The following is a 23,943-nucleotide window of genomic DNA, read 5'->3' as shown; positions in this document are numbered from 1 at the left end:
TACATCAAGTGTTCTAACATGTAAAATTGCCTATCGCATTTAGTGAAATTAGAAATTTAATTGAGATATAGCAAATGAATTTATTCAAAAATTAGAAATTAAAAATTTTATAAAGTAAATAAATATAATAAAATTTGCAGTTCTTTTTTCCTTCAATTCAAACAAACTCAGATAACCCTCCTACAAATACAAACTTTTGGACGATATTGCAAATTATTGAACCGCAACTATAAATTTGAAATCGAACTGCAACTATAAATTTGAATTGACATGCCCTTGCCCCGCCGATTTGTATGCCCTCCACTTTCCGCCCTTTCTTTCACTCTGATAGCAGCTACTGCGGTTGCTGGAATAAAATTCGCTCCAGATATCGTAAGGATTGCAAATGAAATAAAGCATCGGTTAGATCTCCATTGGAATCGAGATCTAAGCGCCTTCTAACCGATCAAATGAAGCTTAATATTAACAAGGTCACCGATCTGAGTTCCATCTCAGTGCTTCCGCCTCACTCCAGGTTCAGATCGTAATCCTTATGTCAGTACTTTGCTAATCTCTTTCGATGTACTTGTTTTCTCCTTCTCGGCGCAGTAATTGATCGATTTTGCTTAGGAGACTGAACACGATGAACTCAGGAGTGGATGCATACGGGTTGGGGAGAAATCAAGCGTCGCAGCTCCGATCTCAATCTCAGCAGTCATTTTCTCAGGGGCTTTCTCAGTCTCAGATCTCTCAGAGCTCCTTCGAGAACTTCGGGAGCGATCAGGTGATGCACGATCTTTGAATCAATTGAAAAAGACTAACAACATTTATATAAAAAGATAGAAAAAGACACTAGAGTGAATGTTTTCATGCTTTTCAGTCCCCATTCTCTTGCTTCCCTTTTACTTTCACCGCTATTATCTCCTCGGTAATAACGGGACTGCATATCAATGCAAGAAGAAACCACAAATACATGATAGGTTTGATAATCTAAATACATGTGCCAATTTCTTCACTGATGCTAAGTTGAAAAGTAGTAAATTATGATTGCTTTCACTATGACATTTCGTGATTGCATAGATCGAAGTTACTCTTTGGTGTGTGAATATATGTTGGGGACAAGCGTATTAGTACAAAAAAGAAGTAACTATTAGTGAAATCTTCTTGGAAAGTTGAAGTAATTTTTTAGATGTAATTTTTCTTTTCTTGTTAAGCTCAAAAGACCATGCCTGATGAATAAAGGGCTTCTTTATTATTAATAAGTGATTAAAAATCACCTTAATTGGGCACAAATTTCTATGCATAGTTGAACTGAAAAATTTCAAAATCAAATTAAGGATCATACGAACTCCAATGTCAGCAAACTAATAGTCCAACTAATAGGCTCGATTAGGCGTGTGAAGATGCTCCAAAAGTGACTTGATTCGTGCACAAAGAGCCCATATCAAGAGCTTAAAGCATAGATGGAAATTATAGTATATTAATTAGGGGAACAAGTTATCTCCAAATTTGGAATGCTTATAGTTTAATCGAGCGTTCAACAGGATGAAGCCAACAAGCTTAAGATTGATTCATTGCAAAATCATTACAACAAAAACAACATCAAGACTTTATCCCACTACACGGGGTCGACTTGATGAATTCTTTTACTCCATTTTGTCCTGTTAAGAGTCAATTTTTCATTTAAATCTAAAAAAAAGGTCATTTCTAATATTTTTGAACCAGATTTTTTTTTTGATCTGCCTCTAACTTTCTTAATATAAGTCAAATCTAATAAATCTACTCTCCTAATCGGGTCATCAGAAGGCCACCATTTTATGTGACCAAACCATCTAAGTCAACTCTATCTAATCTTATATGCCATTTGTGTACTTCAACCTTTCACATATATGCTCGTTTCATATCCTATCTCTAAGAGTTAAGCCACTCATCCACCTGAGCATCCTCAACTATGCAACACTTAACTTAATATTATGCTTCACTTTTAATGGCCAATATTCTGCGCCATAAAGCATTGTAGGTCACCACCATCTTATAGAATTTCCATTATGTTTGAGGGGTACTTTTCTATCGCATAACAAGCCTAATGCATTCCTCTATGCTTCACCAACATTCTACGCCATAAAGCATTGTAGGTCATCACCATCTTATAGAATTTCCCTTAAGTTTGATCGAGGGGTACTTTCCTATCGCACAACAAGTTTAATGCATTCCTCTTCTTCAACCATCCAACTTAAATTCTACTAATAATATTCCCATTTATTTCACCATCGCTTTGAACAATAGACCCAAGATATCTAAAACGTATAATCTTATTAATGACTTTATTGTGTAAAGTCACAATCTCCACTAGATCTATTACTTCAAAAATTACACTCCATGTATTCGATTTTAAATCTATTCAAATGAAAACCTTTAGACTCTATGGTTAACCTCCATAATTCAAGTTTACCTTCAACTCTCTCTAGTCTTATCAACAAGAAGAATATCATCAGCAAAAACCATATACCAGGGTATATCCTCTTGCAAATGTCTAGTAAGAATATCCATGACTAAGAAAAAATATATGAGCTTAAGGCTGATCATTGATGTAATCAACTGAAATAGGAAAATACTTAGTCAAACCACCTTGTGCTTGAACACAAGTAACAATTCCTATATACTTATCCTTAATGACTTGACTATAAGCATTATTAACCATTTTCTTTTCTAGAACTCTTCATTGCACTTCTCTTGGAACTTTATCATATTCTTTCCCTAAATCAATAAATATCATATGTATATCCTCCTTATTCTCTCTATACTTCTCCATCAAACCTCTTAATAAATGTATAACTTCCATAGTATACCTACTCGGCATGAATCCAAATTAATTTTGTGAAACATTAGTATCACGTTGTAACCAATGCTCCATAACTCTCTCTCATAGTTTTAAAATTTGACATATTAACTTAATTCCTCTACAATTCGTGCAATCTTATTCATAACCTTTATTATTAAAAATAGAAGTTAACACGCTCATTCTCTACTCATTTGACATCTTTTTAGTCTTAAAAATAATACTAAAAATTTAGTAAGCAAAAAAATTACTTCATCTCCTAAGCATTTCCACACCTCTAGAAGAATATCATTAAGTTCAATAGTTTTTTTACACTTTATTTTCATTAAAGCTTCTATAACTTCAATCTTACTAATACGCTAATAAAAACTGAAATCTCTGTTTTCATTTAGATGTTAAGATCACTAAAGTCAATTGTATTCTCACAATCTTCATTGAAAAGATTAGCAAAATATCTCATCCACCTTTGTTGAATATTCTATTTTAATAAAAGCACTTTTTGATCTGCATCCTTAATGCACTTCACTTGAACTAAATACGTACTATTGATATATCTTTGTTTGGCTAGCACACATATTTTTTTCGTCCTCCTTAGTATCTAATTTATTATATAAATCATTAAAAGCTAAAATCTTTACATTACATTTTGCTTTCTTATGCTCCTTATAGACCTCTTCATATTTTTTCTAATTTTTAGAATATTTACCTCTAAAATAATTTTTATTACAAAGCTTCTTATTTTTGGTCTTTTCTTGAATATTTTTATTCCACTATCAACTTCTTTTTACTATTAAGAGTTTTTTCTTTTGATACTGCAGGCACATTTTTTGCAATATTTTTAATATCACTAGCTATTTTTTCTCATATAACATTAGTTTCCTCATGTATAGATAAAATCTTAAGATCAAGAATCTCGTTCTCAAAAATATTTTTATTAGTGTTCTTTAAATGCCCTCATCTAATCCTAAAATAATGTTTTACTTTATTTTTATATTCTGCCAAAACGAATATGCAATGTTAAATACATAAACTTTTACTTGAAAAAACTTTATAGTCTTAGCAATCTAAACGATCTATATAAATTATAAGAAAAAAATCATTGAGTTTTATTATATTAATTCTTATAAGTGATAAGATGTTTATTTTATTTCTAAAATAATGTATTAACAATTACAAAATCATAAGCTAGAGTAAAATATAATATAGTTTTATTACATTCATCAGTCGCTTTAAACCCATTGCCACCAAAAATAATTTTAAAATCATCGACCTCATCTAGCAACATGTTCATTTAAATCTCCTCTAATAAAAATTTTCTTCAAAAGATATCTTTTGTATTAATTCTTCTAAGTCATTTAAAAATTTTTATTTTGAACATATATTCAAACCTACTTTAGGAGCATAAGCACTTATAGTATTAATAATCTTAGTATCATCAACAATCTTTAAAAGTATAATTTGATCTCCAATTAAATTAATTTTTATAATATTATTCTTCAAACTCTTATCTATAATCACTTCTAACTATTTCTAGTACAACTTCTATTAGAATATCATAGTTTAAATCTTAAACTATCAATTTCCTTAGCCTTCTCTCCAACTCTTTTTGTTTCATGAATGTATAGAATATTTATCTTCCTATAAATCATAATATCTATTAATTTCATTAATTTGCTTGTAATATAAGAGAACTTATATTCCATGTTTTTATCTTAATTCTAGTTTATGGACTAGCTTTTTTGCCCACATCCATCCATCCATGATGTGGGAACCCTTACCTATTTAACACTACACCCGAACACCAATGTGGCGGCCCTTGCACACTTCTCGCTGTATTTAGGCCATACAACGTTTCATTTCCAGGAAACACTCTAACATTAACATAATGTATTAAATAATTCATATCATGTTTACTCGATAAGTTTTACGTTGGTTGTCAACTACCTAATGTAACTATCCACTTTTCTCATCATGGACTTAGAACCTAACAGCGGTAGTGTTTAAGAAAACACTTAAATGCTAATAGAATGATCTATGATTAAGGGAATCAATGACGGTCGTCTAATGGACTATTTTGAATTTTGACTATATTTATGGTGCATACCACTCTTAAAACTTACAAATAGGTTGTTACTCTCAAGTCTCAACATGAAGAGGATCGAGAGCTTGGACTTCTGCTTGAGATTCAATAGAGTTTAGAGGTTTTAAGGATCCCAAAGCACCACTTGAGCACCATTGTGGGGCAATCATCCAACAGTCATATTGATGGACCACCATCCAACTATCGCCATCTGACCACCACTTGAATGTCATTGGCAGACCACTACTTGACCTACATTATTGGAAAACCCACCTAACATCATCATCAAACAACATCTTGATGCTATTGACAAACCTCCGTCCGAATGCTGCAGTCGGACCATTGTCCAACCGTCACTGATGAGCCACTGCCCTACTGCTGCCATCTGACCACCACCTGAATGTTGCCGGCAAACCACTACCTGAATTACACAGTTGGAAAACCACCCAACATCGTCATCAGCATCTTGACGCTACTGAAAGACCTCCACCCGAATGTTGCCATCGGACCATCGCCCAATCGCACGACATAATCGTCAGGCAACCATCCGACCGCCACCATTGGAACAACACCTGACATCGTCATCAAGCCATCACTCTATCGTTGTCATCATAATATCACCGAATTGCCATTGTTGCATCACCAATAATTGACTAATGTTGCTTAACTATTATCCCCCGACCATTGTTACCCGACTACGGTTCCACAGCTACATTCACTTGACTATAGTTATCTGACCTCTGTTGCGTCTACAATCATACAACATCCGTCGCCCAATTATGATCCTTTATCAAATGATCTTCTAATAGTTGTCATCGAGCTATACCAACTGTCGCTGACTTTAGCACCTACCATCACTAACAATGTCAATGCAAGCCATCAGATGCAAGCAATCAGATGCAAACCATCAACATCAGCTTCGACTCACAAAATCACCGCTAGGATTTATGTTGGACTTCTCACTTTCTGATTTCCTCTTCTCAAAGGTGTACGACCAAACAAACAAGCAAACAATCTCTTAAAGACAACTGTCATGCCACCGGATTCTTCTAAATTCAGCCACATAATATGCTCGATACAATGTATGTTTACTACATTGAGTGAATTCTTATCCTTGAAGAAGGACTTCATTTGTAACTAATGACAAATATTAGTGGACTTTACCTTGGTCAGACACTATGGTTTTTCTTTGTCCTGGGTTTTCAATGTAAAAATGCCTCTTAAAATTCTTGCACTGTTCTCTTATCTATGTGCATGTTGGATCTTTGTGTAAAGTTAAGATGTTAAACTATATATTTCTCAACTGCTACTGAGTGTTCCCAACATGCAACACTTATGTAGGCTATTTGTGCATTATATATTTATCTTATGGGTTCTATGTTTCATGCATTATAACAAATGACTAAATATGTAGTAGAGGGTACAAAAATGAGGTACTGACTTGAACATGTTTAGCGAGATTAGAATTTTAATTCCTTAAGATCTGCTTTTTAATTTGTTATTCGGTAAACTGGTAATTGATACGTTAATTTACCTTTTCTTTTGGGCACAGCCATTTGCAAATTTAAAGTTACTCCTAATCGTCATTTTTTTATTACCAAACTTTGTTTTAGTCGTTGTAGCATCTTTGTAATGTTTGCTTTCATGTGACGAATTGGTTCCATGAAGTTTCTCTTCAGATATGTTTTCTTTTATGTTGTATTAGAAAATTGATTCTCAAGAAAAAGAGAAGCCATCAAAAAGGATATCTTCATTAGCTCCCATAATGCCACTACGAGATGATTCTCAGATGCAGCTGTCAGGGGCATCCAGCAATGCCATGCGACGTTGGAGTTGTGCCACTGTTCCAGATAATAAATGTAAGTTCTTGTCTGTATGGGATGCAGTGCATTAATTGTTGAGTGTTACCTTTAATAAATGGATCAGCTTTTTTTTTATTGTTTCTAGTGTAAATAGACCATGCTTTAAAGTAATTTTGTGTTCGCAGGTTTCATCTCAATTTATAACTCCTGCAGTAGTATTGGATTAATATCTTACCCAAAACTCTTGAATAGGTCATGTTAGTGAAGAGCTTGAACACAGATTACGGCTCCTGGAAAGTTCACTGAGTAAACTGGGCATGATCCTAGACTCCCTTCAAAGCGATGTCATGCAAGTGAACAGAGCTGTCAAAGAAGTGTCTTTAGAGAGTAAGTAATAATGCGCTTTTGTAACATGAAGGACGATTGAACTTCCAATATGTAAACTTCTGGTCTTGTGGATATTGTGGAAGAATTAATGGATAGAGAATTATGAACATTCTCATGTATATAACTGGAGTATTGTGTTCAACAATCCATGTACTATATTAGGGTGTCTTAAGCTTTCAATGTATGATATATCTTATTTGGACACATCAATTGAATGCATCCCTGTTTTAGTGGAAGGGATACGACAGAAGGCAAATCTTCTTGATAGTTCAACACAGCAAGTGGTGAGAAGCATTTATTAATGATGAAACTTGATTTGCTTAAATACTTTAAAGTGTTCATCTTGAAATTGAAATAGCAGCTGAAGGAAGAGGAGGATATCAAAGCACGTCTTGATAGAAGCATGAAAGTCATTTCTGATGAAATGATGAAGAAAACTGATTTTAATAGACTAAATGAGACTGCATCTTCAATTCCATCATTTACGAAGGAAATAGAAGCACATCTACTGGGATTTCGGAGTGAAATTTGTTTTATCATCTCAAAAAACATGGAGGTATTGTGTACTGTGTTTTTCTTGTGTCTTATTAATTTAATAGAAGACCGCTCAGTTTATTGTCCATTTTTATTGGTGATTTTGTGCACAGTTATTTCATTTCATTTCTTGGGGATCACATCGAAGCTCATGCAGCGATCAAATGTGTAAAAGCTCTTCAATGCCATAAGATCCATCATAGAAAATAGTTGAAATGAAATTTATAAGTCTCTCAATAATGAATCCAAATCATTAGGGCATTTTTCCATTCTCGATATAATAGTTGAAATGAAATTAATTGTATGGATGGCATGCCACTCTGAACCACTTGGATTCCAACTCTACCCTGTTTTCATGCTCTTAAATCTCAACTTTGTTGGTATCAACCAAACATATTTTATTCCTCTTTTAACATAGACTGGAACTTATACTAGAGATGGAGATTAAAACTTTTCATAAATTAGTGTTTGTTTTCATGCATATGCTGCTATGTTTTAGTTGTGATAATATAATCCCACTCCTAGGCTTGCGTAGTCCTCATATAAAATTTGTCTCATGTGCATATCCATTCTTCTTCAATTGACCATAAGGATTAAGCATAGGTTCACTACACCTTTTTCTGAAATTATACTAATGGGTTCACTAGCAATCCAGCTGTAGAAGTTTGGCTTTCTTATACATTCACAAACTTAGGAAGCCTTTTATCCTAAGGCTTAAGCTATTAAATTCAGTTCAATATTTATCTTATTTTCTTACAGCAATTGTCAGGTAAACATTTGAGGCATAAAACCCAGTCTTTGAATCTTTATGGTGTTTGTGGCTTTTGATTTTCCTGGTTGTGAGCTTTCTACTTCCTTTTCATCTGATGTGGACTAGTGGATTTGTCTTACGATTCTGCATTATCCTCTCAAGCATATCATGGTCATGTGTAATCCCACAAGTGTTGACCTAATGTTAATATGTACTAATTTTTCAGGTTTTAACAAAGAATATGAAGTCTGTTTTCAACAATTTGCCAGATGCAATTTTGTCGAGAGAGGTAATTTCACTTCTACATTCAAATATCAAATAGTCCTTTTTCACGTTTTAGTACTTATATCACTTTCTTTTCAACTCTTGTTGATGCCATTAGATGGTAAAATCCTTTATTGGCTTACATTACTAGAGGACTATATCAATTGGAAATAATGCTCGACATTTTTTTGTGCTATAATTGAAAATATGTTCCCCTTGCAGGCTAAAAGTTGTATTACAGCTCGAAGACATGAACGCAACCAAATATCAAAAACCGAAATGTACACTTTTACACTCATGTCTCGTTTTCCATCCCTATTTTATCCTGGATACCTTAAAGCTATCAACAAGAAGTTACTATGTAAAGCAATTTATGTATTACTCCTGTTGCTAGGTTCCGTAATCGGTGATCTTTTTATGATATAAGATAAATTAATGAAATCTTGGATGAATTTTTAAATGGGTCAATTCTTAAAACTACAATTCAGATATCGTTCAAGTTAAAGGCATTCTTGAACCATTTTGAGATATTTATAAACATGTTACTATTAGAGGGAGTGTAATGTGGACATAAGTTTTAAATTTTTATAGTTAAACATTTGAGTTATTTTTGCATTATAGATTTGATCAATTTTTTAGGTTGTTTATAGTCAATATTATTAAGCGTGTAGAAATTTCTTAGAAGTTTTAGCGATTTGTTTGCACTTTATTGATACTTTTTAAGCTATTTTTTAGCTGTTTGGTATGAGTTTGTCTCTCCCCTTTATAAATCTAAAGTTTCGAGTCATGTTAGACAATTTATAACATAAATAAATTCTTATTCTGGATGTGGACATTCTTCTTCATCTATTCTAGGATTTTGATCATTAATTTGGTCTGAAATCTGCTATCTCTTGATTTAAGCACAAGGCCTGCTTATCTTGTAAATTTTTTTAGTCTTTTCTATATTCTTTCTTATCTTTTCTAGTTTGTTTTTTTAGTTTTTCCTGCATCAAATTTGTATCAAAGGAAAAATTCCTTATTCATTCTTTATATAGGAATATAGGATTACTCTTTGTTTTTTTAGTTTGTCATGCATAAAATTGGATACATCTAATGAAAGGTTTACATCTTTAGTTATGGTTTTACTAGAATCATTGAAAGATGTCAAATACTTATTCGATCCCATAGAGAGGATAGGAAACATAGTTGTCGGCTCCAAAAATTCACGTCCTGGCCTCTCCGCGTCCTCTTTCTCTTTTTCAGGTCGTTGAGGAGAGTTTAACGAGTAAATTTCGAGGCTAATTTTTAGAAGGCAGATTTAGTTTTGAAAAAGACATTACCCAGAGGTTTCACTCTCATTTTGTAAGGACTTTATGATCTGAGTTCAGGTTTCCTATAGGCGCAAGCCTACATAGTTAATTACCCATCTCGATAGCGAGAGAGAACTTTCGAGTAAGGCTATTCGTCAAACAAATACATATTATCCACAAATATATAGTATCTAGCGCATGGTAGCAGCATAATTTAGAGTTTGAAAATTTAATATTTAAAATTAGAAATTCACCACCTTGTACTAAAAACGGATGGTGGGGGGAATGATGAAAGACTCGATCAAGATTTCATGGTTTCGTCATCTCGGGTCATCATGGTCCATAGTCTACTTATTCAAAGGAGGTAGTTGACTCAACCTAACAGAAGAATTCTTGCCAACAACCATGGGTTGCTTTATCCAAGGATACTTTGTAGGCTTGGGGTGAATTCATATCTAAGAGCACAATTTGAGTCCACCTTAGCTAATAGAGAGCTTTGTGCTCTATCGATCATATCCTATTGATTCACTACTCAATGATTTAAAGCAGTTGAGGAATTTATGGGCTCTGACTATGTTGACCTGCTATGCCGTGCAAAAAAAAAAAAAAAAAAAAAATCGAAATAAAAATATTACCTGTCCGGCTCCTGCCATCCCACGACGTTCGCACGTCGTCGCCGCAATCAAAGTCGTATCCTCGCACGTCGTCTGCACGACTCGATCAAGTCGTTAAATGGCAGAGGAAACGAAGCAAAAGAGCTTTTTCCTCTCTTCTCCCGAATCCTCTGACTCTCGCAATCCCTCTCTCACGACCAAACTCCCGCACACATAGCTCCTTCTCCGGCTTCTTGTCCGATCAGAAGTTACGACATTTTGAATCGGAAGCAAGATCGGGAGCTCGCTTGTGAAGGTAACTCTCTCCCCGTCGAGCACTCCTCCGGCTCCTTCTGGCTGTTCGACCCCGCTCCATTAGCGACGTTTCCTTCGAGTCGAATCGGAAGTTACGACATTTAAATCGGAAGCAACAACTGGAAGCTCGCTGGGACTGAAGAAACTTTCTCCCTTTGGCGTAGCTTCTCCGGCTCCTTCGTTGTAGTTCGACCGCTCCTCCGACTTTCCCTTCCTGCCGAATTGGAAGTTACGACATTTTGATCGGGTGCAAGAACAGAGCTCGCCGCCTGAGAAGGTAACTTTCTCCCGTTCGGCATCTTCTTCGGCCGAATCCCGTAATCCGCCGAACCGAGAGATTGGGGAGGGAGAGGTATAATTTATTTTAATTTTTTTTAATTGTAATTACTTTAATTAATTTTAATTAATTACAGTTGTTTATTTTTAATTAATTATAATTATTATAATTAATTATGTTTAATTTTAATTAAATCATTATAATTAATTTAATTAATTATAATAAATTTTAATTAGAATTAATTTTAATTAATATTTAATTTATTAATTATTATCATTAACTTTAATTATGCTTTATTAAATTTAATTAAAAAGTTAATTAATTATAATTAAGCACAAATTAATTATAATTAATTATTTTAGTTCATTTTAATAAAATTGATTAATTATCTCTAATTAATTGTAATTAATTAATATAAGTAATTAATAAAATAATTTATCAATTAATTTTAATTAATTAATATTTATTATAATTAAATATATATATAATAATAAAAAAAAAAAAAGAGAATGCTCTTCCTACCTCGATCCACGAAGCCTCCTCCGCCGGACTTCAAGGTATAATTTCTAACTCCAATCCGTTCTCGACGTTTGCCAGCGGACTGAGAGAACCACCTATACGCGCTCTTGTAGCACGGTAGGAGGAGCAGCCCCAGGTGCGAAGCATACGACGAGGCGGGTAAGCCCTATTACACGCTCTTGTAGCTGGTGGGACGGTCCCTCGACCTCGACACTCGACACCGCCGACGATTGCCTACGCAAAGGTATGATGGTCCAAAATCCCATTCTCACGTTTGCAGCGGACCGGAGAACCACCTATACGCGCTCTTGTTAGCACGGTAGGAGGGAGCCCGGTGCGATCATACGACGAGGTGGGAGAGCCCTATACACGCTCTTGTAGCGTGGTGGGGAGTCACTGCTGTTCTGGTACGTCACTGCTGTTCTACTGTACGGGTACTGCTGAAGGCCCCATACACGCTCTTGTAGCGGGTGGTGTGATGAAAATTTGTACGCGCCGCCGAGGTGTCTACGGACACCTACCATTACACGCTTAGGTTAGCCGTGGTGGGAAGGCCCAGCTCCCCAATTTTCCCCCAAACGGGGGATATGCCGGAGGTGCTGCCGAAATTTTCACTGAATGTACAAAGACTTGAACAATAAGAAGAACCTTATTGGCACAACAATATAAAAACTTGTACTCAACAGAAATGCATCCAGAACTCGAACTAAAAGTTGCAGGGGACTTGTATTGGAACAGGAAATGCATAGAACTGAACTAAAATGAGCAGAGGACCTGTACCAAGACAGAAGACTTGTGGAACCTAGAATCAAATTTAAATTCAAATGATTTCTAAAGGACCAAATTCAAATGAGATAAACTCAAACTGAAATCAAAAATCAAGTCAATACGAACATTTGCTTGAACTTGCAAGGACTTCAGAGAGATCCTGAACAAAGACTGAACTTGTACTATGAATTCAAAACTAGAACAAGATGTAGACAACAAGACTTATGCATTTGAACTTGAACTGGTACGACGCCAATGTGAAATCCAGATTTGCAAGCATTTGATTCGAATCCGGATGAATTCAGTTAGGATGATAGGAGACCTGAATGAATGTGGAGAGATTTAGACTGAGTTTGAATTCAAGTCTAAAAGAAACTTAACTCGAACTCAGGTATACGACATCAAGTGAGGACTTGTAAACTTGATGAATTCAAGTCTGAATGAAATTGAATTGGATCCAAACACATGCAAAAGATCGAAATTTGATCATACGAATGAGGAAACTCAAACTACAAGACCTGGATGAACGAACCCTACGACATCCCCTACAATGCCTGTTGATTGAGAGGGCAATACTGGAGACCAGCAATCAAAAATCCATCTTCTACAAACAAATTCAACTATCAACCACCTGAGATTGGTGACAGGTGGGATAATGTAGACAACAATGGGTCTCCTACGAACAGTTCCAGGTGCTCATATGGATAAACAAGGGTCCACTGCCAATAACTAAAAATCACTTGTGGATAAACAACAGTGAGAGTCTCGTAAGCATAGCGATCCACTGTGGACACAAATATTTATATCATCTACGACAGACGGTGATCAAAAATCTCTAAGTACACCGGTACATAAGCAGAGACAAACCCGATGTAGAAAAAAGACATCCCTGACAAAGAGGTAAGGACATGTTCTTGAACACAATTTAGAACCAAACTTCCGTGTTTTAAAAGGTTCTTTTTGTTAAGTAATTAGAAGAGGAACAGTTGGGTGCCCACAAACACTTAGAAAAACAGTCCGCTTATACTGAAGATCTAAAAGGATTCTCCCAAATCAAGAAGTCTTTAACTCCAGAATCCAAAAATCCTTCCCCCTGTGAATGAGAAAGGGAGTCAACATTCCAAAACGCCACGCCACCGGATCTGCAACACTTGATTAAGGCAGACAGAAGGCGTCTACAACATTCATTATTCGGCTTTTAAGCCCTTCAACAAAAGAAAGTTCATGAACAAAGGCATTGAAGCCTAAAGAACCCGATCCTTCTATACGATCAATAGGAGTCGACAGAGTTCGAACTATCAAATAGATACACGGTTGTAGTGAACCGGTGTATTTGTTAAATACATTCTTTTAGGCCTTCAATGCCCTAAAATCAAGAAAAATTCATAAAACAAAGGCACAAAGCCTACGAGAAACCCGATCCCCCATCGATAAGTTGATAGGGTCGACAGGGTCAATCAAATGGAAAATGACCCCAAACACCCCGATGATGGCCGCGTTGATTGCTTATCTCAACCGGAGGGGTTCTCAAATATTTTCAAATGCCATCCCAAATGTCCAAATTCCAAAGATCACCCAAATATTCTAAAAATCCAGAAATCAATCCCAAATTTCAAAATATTTAAAAATGAAATATATCCATCAATGCTTAAAGCAAAAATCCATCCCACTCTCCGCAACAGTCTGCCGTTGCACAAAAATGTCACAATAAAACTCTAGCTCACAAAGAGCCAAATGCCTAGTCGAAAAATATCACTAGGATTCATTCTCAAACAATCTCCTGCCAGTAAGGACGTGGTACGTGTCCTCTAACCGGCAGTTTCGCCGCCAAATGGCACTGCAGGTAAACGGTTATGACCCGGGGCCCTCTGAACCGCGTGGTTTCGCCGCCAAATGGCACCACGATATCTCGGTTATGGCCAGAGCCAATACGCTCCTTATTGGCATCAAATCCTTGAGATATGAATCAATAGGATATGATCGATAGGGCACAAAGCCCTCTGTTAGCTAAGGTGGATTTAAATTTGTCCCCTTAGGCAAATATCCAACCCAGGTCTACAAGGTCCCCTTGGACGAAGCAACCCATGGCTGCCGATAAGGATCCTTCTGTCAGGTTGGGTCGACTACCTCCTCTGACTAAGTAGACCAGGAACCACGATGGCCCGGGACGACGGAACCATGGGATCTTGATCGGGCCCATCATCCATTCCCCCACCATCCGCTTTAAGTGAACGATGGTGAAATTTCTATTTTAAATATAAAATTTTCCCAAATATCCCAATCCAAATCTTCAAATCTTCCAAACCAAATTCTTCAATTTTCAAATCCAATTTCTACCAATATCCTAAACCCATGCTGCTACTATATGCCAGATAACACGTATATCCTACGTATCTGACCAACGACTAGCCTTAATCGAAAGTTCTCTCTCGTGATTGGGAGGGGTAATTAACTATAGGGGCTTGCGCCTATAGGAAACCAGAACTCAGATCATAAAGTCCTCGCAAAATGAGGGCGAAATCTCTGGGTAGTGTCTTATCTACAAACCCATCTGCCTTCCAAAATTTACCCCGGAACTTAGTTCGTTAAAACTCCCTCGCCGAATAAAGAAAAGCAAGTGGAGGCCGGGGCCGAATTTTCGGAGCCCACAGACTATGATCGTAATTTAATGGTATCATTCCACCCTGTTAGAGGGTCTCGATCATAACTATTTACCTGTGGTGCCATTTGGCGACGAAACCACGGTTAGAGGACACGTGCCACGTCATTACCAGCAAGAGACGGATTGAGAATGAATCCTAGTGATATTCTCGACCATACATTTTCTTTTTGAGAGCTGAAGTGATTTTCAAGCTTGTCTCCCTTGGAAAACTATTGCGGAGGCTGGATGGGTATTTAATTTAAGTGTTTGATGATTGAATTTCAATTTTGAAGATTTATATTTTTAATGGATATGAAGTTTTAGGGTTTTTGGGAGAATTTAAAAATTGAACCCTCCTGTTGAGATTTACATTCAACATGACCATCATCGGGGCGGCTTTATTATTACTGTAATGTTTATATTTTATGAATATGAGAAATATTTTAAAATTTTGGGGTCCCCTCTGGTCATCACGATATTTATTGATAATTTTATTTTATTGATCGAAATTTATCGTTTAGGATATAAACTACGATATTCGGGTAGGTGTAGTACTAGAAATGGTGTAGGTGTGATTATAGATAAGAGTTTGAAGGATAATGCTATAAAAATTAATATAATTGGAGATAAAATTATAGTTTTAAATATTGTTGTTGATGCTAAGAATGTTAATATTATAATTGCTTATGCTTCTCAAATAGGTTTGGATATGGGTTCAAAATTAAAAGTTTGGAATGACTTAGAAGAATTAATACAAAAGATATCTCTTGAAAAAAGAGTTTTTATTTGAGGAGATTTAAATGGACATGTTTGTAAAGAAGTAAAAGATTTTAAAAGAAATTATGTTGGCCATGGATTTGTAACGACAAATGAAGGTGTACGAGAAAGATGCAGTAATTCCTACTGCATTCGCTTGCAAACACTATGAAAAAGAAAGGTCCTATGAGATCTAAGTAGGGTACAGATAAGCATAAAGGGATTTTCGAGAAACATAGTTTAGCATGCAATCAACATCAAGATTGAAATGAACACATTGACATGTATGCAAGTGGCAATGGGAGATATGCTGTCGATGGGATGAATCTCTTGATCGTATAAGAGTTTGTGCGAGGGATCAATGACACTGATGGGGACATCAGATCGTGGAAGGTTTATCAGAGGCGTGGCCGCCGATATACGATAACGATCGAGTCTTTGTATTTCTGAGTCATTTATGTTATTTTATTATTCATGTATTTTCTATTTGCTTAGTGTAATTTTGATTTTTCCATTTGTACCACTTTAGTGGGAATTGTTGTGTGTGAGCCCAAAGGGCAAGTTGGTCTTTTATTTCTTTGAGTCCATTGTACTTGGCTATTTATAGCCTCTTATCTGATGTTTTGATTAATGAATGAATGATTATGAAAAAAAATTCTTGCACTTGTTTTCTTAGAGCTTATGAGAGAGCTTGAGAGAGAGAATTAGAGAACTTGGTGGAGCCTAGGATTTGCCACCCGTCATACCCAACAGTCACCACCGGTGGCTCTTGGCTCTCCTCCCTTCCCCTCTCTTCCCCTTACCTCCACCGCCGGCCAACCTTCTCCTCACCCGAGCCCCTCTTCTCCACTCCAAAACCCAAGGTCCAATTCACTTCCCAAATCCCTCACTCGAGCCCCAATTCCTCCCCTTCCAATTCCACGGCCAAGCCCCACCCGAGCCCTCAATACCGCCGGCTCTAGCCTCTCCCCCACCTTCTTGTGATATCCTATTTTGGTTGAAACTAATTTAGGGATTGATTTGAATTTGAAATTATTCAAATTTAAATTTCAAATCCTTTCCTAATTTAGTTAATCTATTTTATTAAAGTTCCTAATTAAAATATATTTGAATTTGAAATTTAAATTGGATTGAATTATTTACTTCCCTAATTCTTTAAACCAAATTAAGAAGCCTTAAATAGCCTCATTAAATCCTCCCCCTCCCTCTATAGCGGCCGACCCCATCATGGGTTCCAATTAGGAATTATTTCCTAATTCCCCCACCTCCTCTATTAGAAACAATTCAAAGCCCCTCATCCCACCTTGGCCAAAATTCCCATTGCCCCCTTTTAATTATTTTCTTTCCAATTGATCTCCTCTTCTATTTAGAAATATTTCCCAATCTCCACCCCTCTCTCTACCCGCCGGCCCCCTCTTCCTTTTCTTCCTCTTCTTTACTTATTCCCAATCAAAGGGAATTAATTAAAGCGAGGATCACAACAAATCTCCTCACTAAATCTGAACTTATTTCAGATTTATTACTCTCTCCCTCCATAGCTATCCACCTTGCAAAAACCTGAAATTTATTTCAGATTTTGGCCTTGGCTTTTCTCCCTTTCAAATTGCAAGAGGAACTTCCTCTTCATCAATCTTCAAATGCACCACCAAGTGGGAAGAGTTTTGCCACCAAGCACCCATGATTAGCGGATCCGGCTACTGAGTACGGCTTGACTTAGGTCGAGGACGGATTCACCGATATCCTACGCTCAACCTTCTTCAATGTGAACCCAAGGATTGATCACACCGTCGAGGACTACTTGGAGTGTATTCTGACACTTTAGTGGAAGCAATTGACGAGCACTTCGAAGGCGTCGAGTGGAGGATCTCCACCACGTCTTGATGAAGGTTTCTCTTTCTCCTTTCGTTATATTTCCTAAATCTAACTTCTCTCGGAATTGATAATAGTCATGAAGGACGACTCCACGCCGCTCATGCTAAGCTTAGTAAACGTAGGGTTTGAGTGCACCTTTATGCTTTCTAATTCTTATTGTTAGATTAGGGATTTCTTTGAAAACTACTACTTGCCATTGTATTGTTTTTTTATTTATTTTGAAAAGTTTCAAAACTCTTGTCCTGTGATTTAGCCTAAGCGGGTGTAACCCCTATTTTGTTTTGATTCTTTGTTTTAAATTGCTAGTTGTTTTGTTCTAAGATTATTCTAATCTTGAGTTGTGCAAAATCCTATTGAACTAATAGCATTGCATACTTAGTCTTGCATCAGACACTGAAAGAGATCCATTATACATTAAACATGCTGTCTGCAGGCAAATATGAAAGAACTATGATTGATGCAAGTATCTACAGATGTAAGGCAGGAGATTTGTTAGTGCACTATGATCCATCTGCAAAAAAAGACAAGTAGTGCACGACAGTCTGCCTGTGCAAAGCAACAAACAATTCAATCCATAAGCTGCTACAATACGCCACCGAATCTGCAACCCATATACAAGCAAACATAAGGCGAATACAAGCTTTCAAATGAAATGCTATGTATACTCAAACGATTATTGCCTGCAAGCTAAAACATTCAAAAATACCCCAGCATATGCACCGTAGTTTGTATACACATAGGTACACAAAAAAGATAAATACAATAATAACACCTGCATGGGTCTCGACGAGCGTGTTATTGGTATACTCGTGACGTCTAGGGATATTAAGTTGGTCAATAAATTTGAACTTGATCTTCCTATGAAGATAAGAGTTGACAAGGTTTAGTAAATAATTATCAAATGCCCCTAAACACCCGCATGGTCCCCGGCGAACATGTTATAAGTACACACGTGGCATTTAGGGATGTTGCGCGGGTCAATAAGTGAATTTAAATTCTAACTCGATCCTTCCATGTGGATCAATAGGAGTAGAAGGGGTTCGAACTATCAAAAAAATATACGGTTGTGACGAACTGTATATTTGTCTTAATATATTCATATTAGGCCTTCAAGGCCTATAACAATGAGAATTCACTAATAAAAGCACCCGATACTCTATCGATAAACTGACAGAGTCAACAAGGTCCAACCAATGAAATGGAAGTGACCCCAGGCACCCCGATTGATGTAGACAAAGGGGGGGGGTGGTCAACTCATGTCCAAAATAAATCAATTTTTTCCTCCCTCGAGTTTACAAGCTCAATCAATTTGAGTTAAAATTTTAGCTCATTTATGAGCTGATTTTTAGTTCATTTATTGAACTAAGAGTTAGCTCATTATTAGCTAAGTTTTAGTTCATAGTTATCCTTTTATTAATGTAATCTTTATTGTTTTTTGTGTTTTAATTATGTTTGTCTCTTGGAATTCCAAACCGGCTTTTGGAATTCCAAGATGTGTTGTTTCAATGTCGTGGCTCCTTGGCTTCCACCATGGGCTGCTGTTTTCCGTGCTTTGCCTCTTGGATTTTCGACCGGCTGCTGGTTTTCTGCGCCTGGGCTCTTTCCCATGGCTGTGGCTCCTCGGTTCCGTGCGGCTTCCTTGTCTTCAGCGGCTGCTGCTTCGGTTCTTTGGCTTGGGCTGTTTTTCCGTGAGAAAAGTATTTGGGTTTAATGCTTATGATGTTTAGGTTCTTGTGATAATTAATGTTATGTGTCTTTTGATATTCCCTTTCATACCTATATATATGAGGGATTTGTAATGTTTGAAAGTTAGTTGAATGATATGTTATTTTTGGAAAAGCTATAACTTGTGGGTTTGCTTGGAAAAGCTTGCGAGCTTTGTCCGTCTTCTTTCTCATCCCCTCCGGAAATCTTGCGGGCTCTTTCCACCCTTCTTCTTGGCTTCTAACCTCTTTCGTCTCTCCGCAAGTGCCACTCCATCTGTATCCTTCTTCTCAAAGTAAAGCAACTTTAGGGTGTCCTTTAATTTCGAGTCGATTTTGTAAGTCATTGTAATTTTGTGTTTTTAATTTCTAAGTTGGTCTTAGATTTGAAATGTAAGAGTTTGTTTTTCCTCATCTTAGTCTTTCATCATCTGTGTTTCGTGGTTTAGTGGGTCGTCGTCGCGGTCCTTTATCTCCCGTGCGGGCGAGGGGTATAGGCTCCCCTATATTTCTTGCCCCCACCACCGATGATGGCCGTGTTGAATGTAAATCTCAACCGGAGGGGTTAATTCCAAATATTTCAAGCTCCAACCAAATACCCATGAAATTTAAAGCTCTCATAAATCCTAAAATCCTAAAATCCCAATTCCAAATGTTTAAAATTGAAATTCAACCATTCAAACACTTAAAGCAAAATTCATCCACTCTCTGCAACAGTTTGTCGGGATGGAAAAATTGAAATTCACTTTGGCTCACAAAGAGCTAATGCCTGGTCGAAAATATCACTAAGATGCATTCTCAAATAATCTACGGCTAGTAAGGACGTGGTATGTGTCCTCTAACCGGCGGTTTTGCCGCCAAATGACACCGCAGGATAAACGGTTATGACTCGGGGCCCTCTGAACCGAGTGGTTTTGCCTCCAAATGGCACCACGAAATACCGGTTATGGTCAGAGTCAATGCGTTCCTTAGTGACATTAAATCCTTGAGATATGAATTAATAGGATATGATCGATAGGGCACAAAGCCCTCTGTTAGCTAAGGTGGATTCAAATTTGTCCCCTTAGATAAACTATCACCCTAGGTCTACAAGGTCCCCTTGGACGAAGCAACCCATGGCTGCCGACAAGGATCCTTCTGTCAGGTTGGGTTGACTACCTCCTCTGACTAAGCAGACCTGGGGCTATGATGGCCCGGGATGACGGAACCATGGGGTCTTGATCGGGTTCATCATCCATTCCCCCACCATTTGCTTTAAGTGCAAGTTGGTGAAATTTCCAATTTTAAATATCAAACTCTTCAAACTTTCAGTACCCAAGCCCATGCTGCTATTATATGACATATATCACATATTCTTACGTATCTGATTGACAACTAGTCTTAATCGAAAGTTCTCTCTCGTTATCGGGAGGGGTAATAACTATAGGGGCTTGTGCCTATAGGAAACCAGAACTCATATCATAAAGTCCTCGCAAAATGAGAGTGAAATCTCTGGGTATTATCTTATCTATAAACCCATCTTCCTTTCAAAATTTACCCCGGATCTTAACTCCGTTAAAACTCCCCCGAAAACAAAAAGCAACACGAGCGAAGGCCGGGGCCAAATTTTCAGAGCCCACATGAATAAGCCATTATGTTGGTAATCTCTTGGGAGTTTATGTTTATGAAGAAGATATGAGCAGTTTTGGATAATGTCTACTTAGAATCCATTGGAAACATAGTATGTAAATCGCAATGGTTTGAGTTTCAGATTACTCGCAATTTTATATAGGTGGTTGATCTACTTGAGTTGTTTCCTTGTTCTAGTTGAATTATGTGGACCAAAATGAAGTATATTTGGAGGTGTTCAATTGCGATGCTGCCTGAAAGAGTTTGCAAGCCTGTAGAAAATATGGTTATGTTCTTATAGTAAGCTACTTGAATGTCCTCTTTATGTTTTGCGAGCCTTTTGTTCCAGATTGTTTAAAGAATATACGCTTTTGTTTGAAAAGCCAAATTTATTCTTGAATTTCCTGTTGTTCTAAAGTTTTGCAGTCCTTTCAATTATTCAAAAAACAATATCTTATTTGTCACATCAGTCTTGAGTATTTCTAACAACTTGAATTTCCTGTACTCTTTCATAATCATTGTTGAAATCAGGCCAGTATATTCTTCATTCGGCCATATGAGAAGGGAAGCTGTTTTAAAGAATGACGAACCTCTAAAGTTCTTAAAACCAAAAATGACAAATTCTAGTAAATACGCAATGGTTAAGCATGAAGAAATTCCAATGGCACTGCAGGTACCTCTCACTCAAAGATTTTACTGATAAAATATTGTTCCATTCTCTCCAATAGTTTACATGCATGTTATAACCAGGAAATGTGTATTGCGATTAAGGTAGTTTCTCTTGGCAACAATCCAAACTTTAATTAGGATATGCACTAACAAGAATTATGAACTTAAGAGTTTTCTTCCGTATTGATCATTTCGGTTGTGTTTAAATATCTTAAATACTGCAAAATAAAGATATGAACTCATGATTTCCTCTGATTTTTTGTCCGAGCATAACTCTTGATATTTGGAATTCAGGAGCAGATACTCATTGAGTCAGATGAGGAGAGTGATAGAAGTCCTTCCTGCATCTTAGTGAAGAAAGAAACCGGTGTTCTTAGTAAGACTAATAATGCGGTTCACTGATTTTATGTACTTCATCCATCTCCCATGCTAAAAAAAACTTTATTCAGAATATTTACTTATGTTTCATATCTGAGAGCAGATTTGAGAAACCAATTCATTATTTAAATTCTGCAAGCGATCAATGCCTCCTAGTTATATGTGCTAGAAGGTCATACAATTATCATATATTTTCTGGTTTGGAAAGGCTTTGCTAGTTTTTCTTTTCCATTTGATTGAAACTGTCTTTGGGGTTGCGACCCAGGTTTACATATACTAAATAACATATCCGTTCCAATTAGCTTCTGCGCTTGAAAATCTGCTTAGACGATTAATCTCTTATGATTGTTCAAATCATCAAAGTTTCGAGTAATTGCATTCGGAGAACTCATTTCTTAGTGTTTTGGACTTCTGTATCTCACAGTAGATAGCACCCAGTGATATTCAGAAACATTTGGACCTTGTAGAAGAGCTTTTCATTGAGATAAACTGTAATATATGCTATTTTTTGCAATTTTATTGTAATAAAAATGATTGATGCAATTAGGCTAATGGTTATTATGAAACATTTTGCATTTATTGATATTGTATACGTCTTACTTAGTTTAGGGTTTAGGGACAATTACAAACCTTCATCCCACTACGTGAAGTTGGCTACATAAATCATTTTTCTCTATTATGTCCTATTAAGAGTCAAATTCTTATTTAAATCTAATAAAAAAAATATCATTTTAATACTTTCTAAATAGGGGTGTCAATTCGGGTCAACGGGTCGGGTTCGCGTCGAACCCGGAACTGACCTGGCGCTATTCGGGTCAACCCGAACCCGACCCATTTTTAAAAATGGGTCAGGTTTCCGGACCCAAACCCAACCCGATTCAGGTCCAGGTCAACCCGACCTGACACAAATGACCCGAAGTTGACTTAAAATTACTAGTTTTCGGGTCAAAAATCGGGTTAATCTTCAATTTTAGGGTAAAAAACAGGTCAATCTCGGGTTTCTGGGTCAAATAGGAGTTTTCGTGTCAATTTGGGTCATTTTCGGGTTGCTGGGTCAACCTGAACTCGACTTGATTTTTAAAACGGGTTGATTTGTTGAACCCGAACCCAACCCGTTTTGGGTAAGGGTTGACCCTAACCCGAATTTTTCCGGGTCGGGTTTTGGGTCGTGTCAAAAATTGACACCCCTATTTCTAACTAAGTCTAGAGTGTTGATAAAATATGATGCTAAGTATGGATAGGGTTTCACATTGTTTATAAATAAGTAAATAAATAAACTTCAAAACATGGTTTGAGAAAACATGGTTTGAGGTGTAGAGAAATAGAGCCTATACATTGGGTAGTTTTTCCCTTGTATATAGCACTGTGCAGTTTTGTTATATCCGTACTATGGCCAGATAAAAACCTTACCGTCTTAGGTTTCCAGAATCTTTTAATATTAATCATCCATTTTATTATATACCAATTTTTTACCTCAGAGCGCTATCAGATCCTGATCACGCTTCAACATACCAAAATATGCTATGTTTCCTTACTTCAATAAATCTTTATATTCCTCTTATTTTAAATTATGTTTATTCTCTTTAGCAGGTAAGGAGTGTCAATTGGAAAGGGAAGCTAGAGAAGAATCTATGCGCATTCTAATGAAAGCGAGGAAGAGAAAGAGAAGGCCAAGTTGTTACATGAATATACTTTAAGGCCAAGTTGGCTAATACACATTCATTCTCTTAGTTCACTACCCAAAATCTTTAAGGGATTTATCCTGCTTCGTGAAGGAAATGTATGCCATATTTTCCAAACTATCGAGGTAAATATCCTTTCAATAAACATCCTCTTACTCAATCCTGTTAGTTGCTACGTGTTTTGATTTCTTGTTTCAGGATGACTGACCTTTTAATTTCATATATGTGTTTCCA

The 23,943-nt window shown here is 36.6% G+C and overlaps 1 protein-coding gene across 3 annotated transcripts; it reads left to right on the top strand.

The window, feature by feature from the left end:
- Window positions 1-240: 240 nt before the first annotated feature.
- Window positions 241-23,943, top strand: LOC110112825 (protein PAIR1). Of its 3 annotated transcripts, none has more exons than XM_028693072.1 (11): window positions 241-534; window positions 610-763; window positions 6,604-6,757; window positions 6,953-7,087; window positions 7,319-7,371; window positions 7,449-7,643; window positions 8,599-8,661; window positions 8,859-8,917; window positions 21,512-21,653; window positions 21,944-22,025; window positions 23,615-23,943. In XM_028693072.1, coding segments are annotated over exons 1-11 (1,149 nt in total). In that variant the 5' UTR covers window positions 241-532; the 3' UTR covers window positions 23,725-23,943. The 3 variants fall into 3 exon arrangements, with proteins under 3 accessions (XP_028548905.1, XP_028548904.1, XP_020700825.2); XM_028693071.1 differs by having other exon boundaries at window positions 242-514; XM_020845166.2 differs by having other exon boundaries at window positions 243-514; window positions 23,618-23,943.

Source organism: Dendrobium catenatum, unplaced genomic scaffold (genome assembly GCF_001605985.2).
Source record: "Dendrobium catenatum unplaced genomic scaffold, ASM160598v2 fragScaff_scaffold_230, whole genome shotgun sequence".
In the NCBI taxonomy this organism is placed as follows: domain Eukaryota; kingdom Viridiplantae; phylum Streptophyta; class Magnoliopsida; order Asparagales; family Orchidaceae; genus Dendrobium; species Dendrobium catenatum.
The sequence above is the reverse complement of the archived record's forward strand: the minus strand, read 5'-3'. Positions and strand labels throughout refer to the sequence as shown.